Source organism: Girardinichthys multiradiatus, chromosome 8 (genome assembly GCF_021462225.1).
Source record: "Girardinichthys multiradiatus isolate DD_20200921_A chromosome 8, DD_fGirMul_XY1, whole genome shotgun sequence".
In the NCBI taxonomy this organism is placed as follows: Eukaryota; Metazoa; Chordata; class Actinopteri; order Cyprinodontiformes; family Goodeidae; genus Girardinichthys; species Girardinichthys multiradiatus.
Window position 1 is genome coordinate 1,512,034 of NC_061801.1, and position 11,941 is coordinate 1,523,974.

Consider the following 11,941-nt stretch of genomic DNA (forward strand, 5'->3'; position numbering starts at 1 on the left):
TCTTGGACAGAAGTGGCTTCTTTGCTGATTCTCGTTCCTAGATCATCCAAACCTGTTCCCCTCACTGTGTGCAGATACACTCACCCCTTCCTGCTAATACAGAAAATAGAGCAAACATCTCCCTTCATGACAATACAAGGAAACTTTTACAAAAAGATGAAAAGATGGAAGAAGTGGAAAAATGAGAGGAAAACAGTCTCCGGATAAAGAATGTCTGTGTGTTTTCATCTGGGTCTTCCGTAAAAAAAATCTACAGTAAAATAATAAAATATTCATTCCGGATTTAGTACAGATATTTCTTTGGTGGAAACCAAATATAGTTTTGTGTCACCTCTCAGGAGCTGGAAGAAACAAAATAAAATCCTTATAATGGGACAGAAATGAGATTTTGAGCTACTTTAACTGGGTCTGTCTCTAAAAATTATAAAATATTTTTCACACGTCACATAGTAGCTCAACAAATGTAGAAAAATTACTTAGAATGCACAATGACAGTAAGCATTTTTATATAAATAACTAAATATTCTTAGGCTACAAGAGACAGAGCTGAGTGGATGCAAAGTAATCTAAAATATATACTATACTGCCAAAGGTATTGGGTCACTCCACCAAATCAATGAATTCTGGTGTTCCAACCACTTCCATGCCTGTAGGTGTACACGCTTTGGTGTAGAGAAACTTGACTGGCCTGCAGAGTCCTGACCTCAACCTTCTAGAACATCTTTAGGATGAATTAGAGCAGAGGCTGCAGTTCTGGTTTTCTCATCTAACTATGATCACACTCCTACACCTTGTGGAAGATGTTTGCAGAATAGTTGCTGTTGCTGGCAACAGTGGCTCCATTAACACACTGGACCTCATAGATTAAGAATATGATGTCAGAGTTCATGTACATGCAGAAGTAGACAGACAAATACATTTGGCAATATAGCTTATGAGAAGAGTCAGCCCAAAAACATTTAACATGTTTGTGCCGCTGCCAAAACGTCCCAACTGAAGAATGTTGCTGTAACTATGTGACTGTCAGCAGTTCTGAATTAATGCTTCCTCTGTCAGGAACGCTGTGGGTGGGATGCCAGTCAGGGATCACATCCTTAAAGGATTTTTACCAAAATGAAAAGAGCAAAGCCAAAAGAGACTTTTAAAGTAGCGTCAATCAAATTTCAAACTGCTTAACAATACAGAAAAAAACAGACACTGTAAAAATGAACAAAGTTTTATTGTGATAATCTGGGGGAAGGTCAGTAAAAAGAATATAAATGTTGGTTTTCCAAGGCAGAGTCAGGTGAGAGAAATCTGTCTGATCTTAGGGGAAAAAACACAAATCAGCGAAGACAGCAGCAGCTTGTCGCAGGACTGTATTTAAAGCTTCTTTATACCTGATAGAGTGGTCAGAGGAGTGTTTTAAAAGCCTGGACTGGACTGTTTATTAAAACAACTGCAACACATGGCAGCACTGCCATGTCTGCAACATAAAATCAAAGGAACCATTTAACATGAAGCTGTATCTGCTGATCTGTTCTGGTAACTAATATCTATCATATGTGTTGGCTCCGTGTCCCTGGGAGTATCTGGGTGTCTGAGTATCTGGGTGTCTCACTGTGGACCGACTTTGTCCCGTAGCTGACCTGTCACCATTAGGCACAGGTGTCCAGTTGGGGAAGTAGCGTGGAAGGAGGGGTAGAGGAGCTCCACCTCTGTCCTGCAAGGCAAAGGAGGGGGGCCACTGAGGGTCCGGTGGTGATTGGTGCCTGGACCTGTTGTCTGAGTGAGGGGGGGTCCATCTGTATGGCTGGAAAGAGGTTGATGGAGGAATTCCCAGAGGAGGATGGGCGAGCAATGGAGGGCGGGGTAGGTGGGCGTGTTGAGGGTAGTACGGATCAGAGCGGTACTTTGGCTCTGAAAGATGTGACCTGCAGGAAGATTCAAATAACAAAAATAAATACATTTAAATTTTTACAAACATGTTTGGTTTTTTTCTATAAGTCTTCAGGATTTCTTACTTTTTAATAGTTAAATGTGCTTGATATTTAAATGAAGAGTTATAGATTGTCCTAGCTTTGAAGCCATTTATTCTTTATTAACATTTACAATATTTATAACATTAATAGAAAATATTCTAATGTATTATGATATAATAATAATATATATATCTGTATATTCTTATATTTTTATATTATTCCAGTGTAAAACTGTAGACCTTTTTTTACTGTGTCCTGTCCAGCAGAGTAGCCGTTGACAGTTGTTGTCTGAGCTCCAAGAGCCCAAAAGATTTCCTTTTACCAGTGGAGCATTTCACTAAATATGTATAAAAAACTTTATTTGAAACGGTTTTGGGATTATTTCAAATGTAATGGACGCAGAGACGGAAACGAAAGGAATAAAATAAGAAGCAAGAAAGAGTCGGGCAAAAGGTCAAAGAGAGAAAGAAAGATGAAAAGAATACAAGATAACATCCTAGAAGACTGTTTCTATCTGTATGAGGAGCTGTTATTCTGCATTTGCTCTCACACACACTACTGAAATGTTACATGCTTTTACACAAAGGTGCTGCGACATGTTCGGAAATGTCCGCACCACCGCGCTAACAGCCGGCTCGTCTCACCGGCGGTCAGCTGACTGGGAGGCTGAGACTCGCTATACTGGGGGTGAACGCCTGGCTCCCGGCAGGTCGCTTTCAAACTCCCGCTGGGTTACCCCAATGAGTGGAAGTTAAAGACCGATATAATTCAGTCAGATATTTAACGGACAATGTTTGGTCTATTTATAGATTATTATTACTATCATTATCATTTGTCACCGGTCCTGTTCATAACTTTTATGGACAGGATTTCTAGACGCAGCCAAGGGCCGGAGGGGGTCTGGTTTGGGGACCAGTGGATTTCGTCTCTTCTTTTTGCAGATGACGTGGTCCTGCTGGCCCCCTCTAGCCAAGACCTACAGCATGCATTGGGGCGGTTCGCAGCCGAGTGTGAAGCGGCTGGGATGAGGATCAGCTCCTCCAAGTCCGAGGCCATGGATCTCGACCGGAAAAGGGTGGCTTGTCCTCTTCAGGTTGGAGGGGAGTTCCTGCCTCAAGTGGAGGAGTTCAAGTATCTCGGGGTCTTGTTCACGAGTGAGGGAAGAATGGAGCGGGAGATCGACAGATGGATCAGTGCGGCTGCCGCAGTAATGGGGGCGCTGTGCTGGTCCGTTGTGGTGAAGAGAGAGCTGAGCCGAAAAGCAAAGCTCTCAATTTACCAGTCGGTCTACGTTCCTACCCTCACCTATGGTCATGAACTTTGGGTCATGACTGAAAGAACGAGATCACGGATAAAAGCGGCTGAAATGAGCTTCCTCCGTAGGGTGGCCGGGCACTCCCTTAGAGATAGGGTGAGGAGCTCGGCCATCCAGGAGGGGCTCGGAGTAGAGCTGCTGCTCCTCCACATCGAGAGGAGCCAGTTGAGGTGGCTCGGGCATCTATACCGGATGCCTCCTGGACGCCTTCCTCGTGAGGTGTTCCAGGCACGTCCCACCGGGAGGAGGCCCAGGAGACGGCCCAGGACACGCTGGAGGGACTATGTCTCTCGGCTGGCCTGGGAACGCCTTGGGCTCCCGCTGGAGGAACTGGAGGAGGTGTCTGGGGAGAGGGACGTCTGGGCGTCTCTGCTGAGTCGGCTGCCCCTGCGACCCGGTCCCGGATAAGTGGAAGACGACGAGTACGAATATTTAGATAAGATTGACTTTTTTGATGTCACAATGGAGAAATTAACTTGTTACAGCAGCTCTTAACACACACGTAGGTGCAGACCATTATGAAAAAGGTTCAATCAAAGAATACGCAAGGTAAATAAATCTGTGAACATAAAACATTTTTTTTACATTTTAAATGGCTGATTTATGAACAAGAATGCAACCTGCAGCTCTATAAACCAAACTGAGACATGAACAGAACCACAAAGGGAAATCTAATGTTGAATTTGCCAGAATACCTGTGGTACCCAGGGCCACTGAAGCTCGCCTGTGTGTCAGTTCTGCTGTCAGATGGCGTGAAAGCCGGCCGACGGACAGCTTGGCCTCTCTGTGGTTCCTGCTGAGACTCCTCGATGCCCTTGTTGCTGTTGGAAACAATCCCAGGGGGTAAAACAGTCAGTCACATGACAATCGTCCAACAGAAATGACTCAAAGCATTAAGGAGGTTTTAGGTTTGAAGATCAAATGTTAATCAACACAGAATAAGCCTTTTAAAGTTTACATCAGCTGCATGTCTGCAGGAAGATACACTAATTCCACTTTCTCAGTTACAGTGCCACACTATTGTTACAGGGGTATGAGGAGTCAGGAGTAGGGCCACCATGCTGCTCTCTGTGTGAAAAGATGTCAGTAAATCCATTCCTGATCAATTATTCACTTTACCTGAAAGAGGTACTATTTCCTGTATTATCTCACAGGATGAGACAGATGATAGGGATGTGATGCATTACCTTGTTATGCCACCAGGTGGAGTATGTACAATTTTCTACATTGATGCTGTTTGGAAACGCCATTAAAGGCTGAGAAAAATTGCATATTTCTTTTTATCAAAAAAATAAAAAAGGAAGCTGCAAAACACCCACAGATGAAAGGGAAACTGTAGAACAGCTGCTCAGAAATTAAAAGTTTAGAACTTAGATCTCTTCTCCATCACCTCCTCTTTGGACCATAATAAAGGTCCTCCAGGTAGTTCTGTCTCTCGATAGCGTGGCCCCGTGATGAGTTGAACACTGTAGATGACAACAGGTGAGTCTCAGATGATTCACATTTATACACAAATTCTCTCAGTGTGGCAGGAAAACAGGACCACTTACACTCTACTGCCTCCTCCGGGGCCATCCCATCCATGTCGATCAAATACCTGCAGGACACACAGCAGTTAGAGGAGCCCACATGTCCTGCTCATGCTGCAGGGGGGTCTGTGTACGTACCTGCAGATCAGGTAGCCAGTGCGGTTCAGTCCATGGGTGCAATGGACTCCGATCAGCTTGTCTGGAAGAGAACTCAATGTGTTTAAATAGATAAAATGTTTGAAAGTGATAAAAATGACCATGTGAAACACTCTCACCATTGTCCTTGTTGTCTCGGAGGAACCTGTGCACGGCGCGCTTGAAACTCAGGATGGTATTATCATCGGGAACATAATGACCAGCTGTTAAGATCTTTATGACCATCAGCGACTGAGGAACATCCTACACAAATACACATGAAACACAAACATAAGACAGATGTGTACAGTTAGTTTTAACACATTTATGTCCATTTGGCCGTTTTCTGATTTTATTTGAGACCACTGTTCACTGTGGTGGAACAAAAACAGAGTTTTTGAATGAGCTGGTTCATCAGCGTCATTCAAGTTGCATTGTTCTGATGCGTGTTTTCAGGGTGGGACCTTATTTTAGTCACATTGTAAACAGCAAGGTGAGAATAATGAATTATGTGTCACCACACCCTATACTTGCCTGTAATGGTTGTGCCAATCCAAATCCAAATACAGCATCTCTCTAGTTCCCGTCAGAGCCCCCTATGATAAGAACTTATTCTGAGTTTTCACTAACTCTGCTTTCTGAAACGGGGCCCAGGCCTTCACGTAATATTGTTTATCACTTTAAGGGTGGGTCTGCAGGGATCGTTCAAACCAGGCTGACACAAACAATGAGCTGAGAAGGAACTACAGTGCTGGCACCCCTGGTAAAGATTCAAGTTTTATTGCAGTAACAAAATGTCATGTTTAAGAATTCTGAAAAAGTTTACTTTTAATTTCAGTGCATTTCTTCAATGGGGAAATAAACACAAGTCAGGAAATATAAATGATTATTCATTAGTCCTCGCATTCAAACAAGTGGAGCATAAGAGACTGTAACTGATGAGCCCAAGATTCAACAACAAACGCTCCAGGTGGGTCTAGTGGGAAACATTTCATAAATATATAGAAAAGAACATCATAACCACTTTTAAGTATGGTAAAGGATCTGTGATGCTGTGGGCCTTTTTGTCTTCTTTAGGACCTGTGAACCTTCTTACCAGGATATTTTAAATTCAAATCTAGTTGTCTGTCTCTATGAGGAAATTTGTCATTTGGTCTATCAGTAGTATAAAGATCCAGGAGAGAAATAGTTCATCAGACACAAATCAACCTTCTTCCATAACCACCTCACTCTCCGGATCTAAATCCAAAGGAGAACTGAGATGAGCTGAAGAGAAGAGAGCATTAAAGAGGACTCTAGGTGATCTAGAGAGATTGTGTAAAGAGGAAAGGTCACAGATCCATCTCTCTGTAGGCTCTATATCCTTGTTAAAATTGTGAAGGAGAACACAAAGATCTGTGCTTCAGGCAGAACAGGGTTGGACAGACAGAGTAGCAGGGGTACCAACAGTTGTGCCACTAGTAGTTTTGTTAAAGAAAAACATGATTTTTTTCCCTCTCAGTGAAAAAATTTATTTAACAGTTGAAATTCTCAGTGTGAGATGACGCTGCTGCATTAAAACATCACTTTAATTTACAGCTTTCTAATTACCTTTACCAAGGGTCACAATGTGGGAGGTAATACATGGGGCTGACCTTCTGGTTGTTGATCCATGATCAGTGTGTGTGTGTGTGTGCTTGTTTACCTGCAGTGTGTAGTAACGTGTGGTGAAAGTCAGATCAATGATCAGCCCTAGCTCTTGGTTGTCCTTTTTCAGAGCATCCAGCAGCTCCCAGGGGCCAAACACATCGGAGGATGGGAGCATCCAAGTCAAAGCCTAAGCAGGAGCAAACAGAGGATCTTATTGGTGAAAACAGACAGTTCTGTTCCCATAGTAACACACTGTAACACACTGCTGACCGGTTTCAGAGGCACTTTGAAAGCGATGAAGCGAGTTCCTTTCAGTCTCTTCCCCAAAGCATTGTAGTCCTGCCATCTGTCAGACACACAGTTAAAGTTATACCGTCACTCTCTGTCTTCAGAAATGTTTCTTCATATGTTTTAGCTTCTTTAGTTCCTCTAATCAACACAACACCTAATTCAGGTTATTTCAATTCAAAAATACTTTATTAATCCCAAAGGGAAATTAAATGTAACATATGCAGGTTTCTTCAGAGTTGTTGTAGACTGAAAGCTGTGGGCAGGACAGCTTTTCGGCTCAGCTCTCTCTTCACCACAACAGACCAGCACAGCACCCCCATTACTGCGGCAGCCACACCGATCCGTCTGTCAATCTCCCGCTCCATTCTTCCCTCACTCGTGAACAAGACCCCGAGATACTTAAACTCTCCACTTGAGGCAGGAACTCCCCTCCAATCTGAAGAGGACAAGCCACACTTTTCCGGTCGAGTACCATGGCCTCTGACTTGGAGGAGCTGACCTTCATCCCAGCTGCTTCACACTCGGCCGCGAACCGCCCCAGCGCGTGCTGTAGGTCTTGGCTAGAGGGGGCCAGTAGCACCACGTCATCTGCAAAAAGAAGAGACGAAATCCTCTGGTCCCCAAACCAGACCCCCTCCAGCCCTTGGCTGCGTCTAGAAATCCTGTCCATAAAAGTTATGAACAGGACCGGCGACAAAGGGCAGCCCTGCCGGAGTCCAACACGCACTGGGAACAGGTCCGACTTAGTGCCGGCAATGCAGACCAAACTCCTGCTCCGCTTGTACAGAGACCGGATTGCCCCTAATAAAGGGCCCCCAATTCCATACTCCTGGAGCACCCCCCACAGGGCATCACGAGGGACACAGTCGAATGCTTTCTCCAGGTCCACAAAACACATGTGAACCGGTTGGGCAAACTCCCATGAACCCTCGAGCACCCTGTAGAGGGTATAGAGCTGGTCCAGTGTTCCACAGCCGGGACGAAACCACACTGCTCCTCCTGAAGCCGAGGTTCGACTATCGGTCGGACTCTCCTCTCCAATACCCTGGCGTAGGCCTTACCAGGGAGGCTGAGGAGTGTGATCCCCTTGTAGTTGGAACACACCCTCCGGTCACCCTTCTTATACCCTGCAGGGCTTCTTCAACGTCCTGTGACCATATTCGGAAAGTAATCTTCCTAACAGGTTGCCTCTGAAAAACAGGTTTATACTCTGAGCGGAGAAAACTGATTTAGAAATTTGCATAAAACAAATCCAAGGTTTTTCTCTGGTAGAGTGGCTGGCAAACTGTTGAAAAGTTGGAAGTGTAGCAGAGAGTAAGGCAGGATTAAAATCAGCAACAGCTGATGGTGGAAGCTAAGAGGTTGCCAAAATAGCCCTGGTAACCTCTCTAGGTAAATAATATGTTCAATAACTGTTCAATATCTGGGCTGCAGAGTCGACACTTCACAGTAACATGTCCTGGATGACACCAAGTACTGCTAATCCACCACCTTTGCTTTTGCATTCATCTTTAAATCTGTCTGCTCTTATGGTCAGAAATACCAGCAAAGGGACACTGGGCTCATGGGTAGGATCCTGCAGCCATGTCTCAGTGAAACATGTAATACTGCATTCCATTAAACTCTGATTTATTGTTAGGGCTTGAAGTTTATCCAACTTGTGTCCCAGAGAAAGATGGTTTGAACTTCCTCCTTCTCTTTCCCCTATTTGCTCCTACTCTGCATGCACGGTGCCTCCTTTTGGGATATGGGGCTGTGGTTGAGGTATTTTTTAAGCTTTTGAGATGTTAATCAGTTGCTCCCGGTTGTAAAAAAAAAACACCTTGTTGCTTTGGTTGTGCATCATAACAAACGTCAAAAACTTAAAAAGATATCCGCAAAAATCCTTCCATCAGCACAGCATCCAATACTGGAGAGAATAATTGTCCACAAAAAGCTGTTTTTATCCACAAAAGGAGGAATTAAAGTTTTAAAAAGAATATATCAGAATAAAAGTAACAGAGCTACTCCAACATGCTGCCAAATTGACCGGAGCACTTCTCAGGACTGTGGCAAAGGGCTATATCACTGTTTATTTTGCATCTGGACTAACAAAGGTCAGCTCCACTACAAGACCAAACACACTGAGATTTGTTTAACAAGGCCCAGACTAGAATGCAGATTTCTAAAAGCTCAGTGTTTGATTTTTGATATATTTACATTGTTTATAAAAAATCATTAAAACATAAGCTTCAACACTTTTCGTGACATCTAAACTTGTCAGTAAGAACCACAGGTTGTGTTTAAAAATTGATTTAAAGTTGTCTAAAGGCCAAAAAGGTTGTGAAAAGGCCCTTTTATCATTTTTGAATACATACATACATACATCTGATTTTTTTTTTCTTCAGATTTTTTTCTTTTAAAAAAATTTATTAAGTCTAGAAAAATAAACACCTATCCATTCTCAATTCTCTGACCGGTGATAAATTGCTCAAGTACTGAAAAGCATTAATGGCTTACAAGATGTTCCCCATTTATGCATCAAAACCTTTATCTATTTTTTTTTATTAAACTCAGAAAAGCCAATGCAGAGGTAGCTGCTGATTGATGCATTTACAGAAGAAAAATAGGGGGAGATCTTAGTTTGATGCATCTTTTGAATTAAAAAAACTAATTTAGATTTTCAGTCACTGATCAGATTAGTATCTCTAGTGCTTCCAGGCATACAATGGTTAGATCACGGTTTCTGTGCTATTCTGACCAAAACATGGAACACATACATTCATGTTAACCTTAGGAAATGTTACCTAACCTCATTTGGCCTAGTAAGAACATAAACAATGAACATAATAATTTTTGATTTCGTCTCAGTTTTGATTAGGTTTTCCTCCTTGATCATCAATAAAAACTAAACTAATGCCCGCTGAGGAGGATGAGGAGCACATCGATTCACCCTGCGGGACCTCCTCTCACCTGTCCGGAATGTCGTTCTTCCTGTACGATCGGGACATGTTCTTTGCTTCTTGATCTATTCTTGTTTCCCGTCTATGTAAAAGAACTATAAAATCATTTAAAACTCTGACTGGAACCACACGGAGACCAAGAGGAACACAGATCAGCTCCTTCTGTAGTTAACATGGACACGTTCTTCAGAAGACTATAAAACACATGTCCTGTCGGTTTCTCAGACTGTTCCAGAGTTGGTTTAGATCATATGTTCAGTTTCCAGCTTCCTTGCTGGCTGAAGTGAAGAAGCTCAGCCGGAAACAACTGCAGTCGCATTTTCCTGACGTAACAAGAATTTTCAGACGCCTCGTCGCCCCCTGGTGGAAATGATGAAGTATTATAGAGAGATTTATTTCCTGGTCAACTTCGGGTAGATCCTGTTATGGAAGAGCGATCCTGACAAAATAAAAAATAAAAGCAGAAATATATATATATATTCTTTTTCCTTTTCCTTACACATGCGTTTTCATCAAGAAATGTATATATTTTGTTTTTCCTTTTCCTTACACATGCGTTTTCATCAAGAAATGTATATATATTTTCTTTTTCCTTTTCCTTAGACATGCATTTCATTAAGAAATGTATATATTTTGTTTTTCCTTTTCCTTACATATGCGTTTTCATCAAGAAATGTATATATATTTTCTTTTTCCTTTTTCTTAGACATGCATTTCATTAAGAAATGTATATATTTTGTTTTTCCTTTTCCTTACATATGCGTTTTCATCAAGAAATGTATATATATTTTCTTTTTCCTTTTCCTTAAACATGCATTACATCAAGAAATGTATATATTTTGTTTTTCCTTTTCCTTACATATGCGTTTTCATCAAGAAATGTATATATTTTGTTTTTCCTTTTCCTTACATATGCGTTTTCATCAAGAAATGTATATATTTTGTTTTTCCTTTTCCTTACACATGCCTTTTAATCAAGAAATGTATATATTTTGTTTTTCCTTTTCCTTACACATGCGTTTTCATCAAGAAATGTATATATATTTTCTTTTTCCTTTTCCTTACACATGCGTTTTCATCAAGAAATGTATATATTTTGTTTTTCCTTTTCCTTACATATGCGTTTTCATCAAGAAATGTATATATTTTGTTTTTCCTTTTCCTTACATATGCGTTTTCATCAAGAAATGTATATATTTTGTTTTTCCTTTTCCTTACACATGCCTTTTAATCAAGAAATGTATATATTTTGTTTTTCCTATTCCTTACATATGCGTTTTCATCAAGAAATGTATATATTTTGTTTTTCCTTTTCCTTAGACATGCGTTTTCATCAAGAAATGTATATATTTTGTTTTTCCTTTTCCTTACATATGCGTTTTCATCAAGAAATGTATATATATTTTCTTTTTCCTTTTCCTTAGAAATGCATTTCAATAAGAAATGTATATATTTTGTTTTTCCTTTTCCTTACACATGCATTTTCATCAAGAAATGTATATATTTTGTTTTTCCTTTTCCTTAGACATGCGTTTTCATCAAGAAATGTATATATTTTGTTTTTCCTTTTCCTAACATATGCGTTTTCATCAAGAAATGTATATATTTTGTTTTTCCTTTTCCTTACATATGCGTTTTCATCAAGAAATGTATAGATATTTTCTTTTTCCTTTTCCTTAGAAATGCATTTCATTAAGAAATGTATATATTTTGTTTTTCCTTTTCCTTACATATGCCTTTTCATCAAGAAATGTATATATTTTGTTTTTCCTTTTCCTTACACATGCGTTTTCATCAAGAAATGTATATATATTTTCTTTTTCCTTTTCCTTACACATGCGTTTTCATCAAGAAATGTATATATATTTTCTTTTTCCTTTTCCTTACATATGCGTTTTCATCAAGAAATGTATATATTTTGTTTTTCCTTTTCCTTAGACATGCATTTCATCAAGAAATGTATATATTTTGTTTTTCCTTTTCCTTACATATGCGTTTTCATCAAGAAATGTAGATATTTTGTTTTTCCTTTTCCTTACATATGCGTTTTCATCAAGAAATGTATATATTTTGTTTTTCCTTTTCCTTACACATGCCTTTTCATCAAGAAATGTATATATTTTGTTTTTCCTTTTCCTT

At 40.6% G+C, this 11,941-nt stretch overlaps 1 protein-coding gene across 1 annotated transcript; it reads right to left on the minus strand.

Annotated features, from left to right (window-relative positions):
• Positions 1-1,200: 1,200 nt before the first annotated feature.
• Positions 1,201-10,136, minus strand: LOC124872023 (RNA/RNP complex-1-interacting phosphatase-like). Its single transcript, XM_047371675.1, has 9 exons — positions 9,813-10,136; positions 6,840-6,915; positions 6,625-6,756; positions 5,081-5,204; positions 4,944-5,004; positions 4,827-4,873; positions 4,667-4,742; positions 3,972-4,097; positions 1,201-1,913 (listed from the first exon to the last, which is right to left on the minus strand). The coding sequence occupies exons 1-9, from the start codon at positions 9,848-9,850 to the stop codon at positions 1,529-1,531; spliced, it is 1,065 nt and encodes a 354-aa protein (XP_047227631.1). The 5' UTR covers positions 9,851-10,136; the 3' UTR covers positions 1,201-1,528.
• Positions 10,137-11,941: the final 1,805 nt, after the last annotated feature.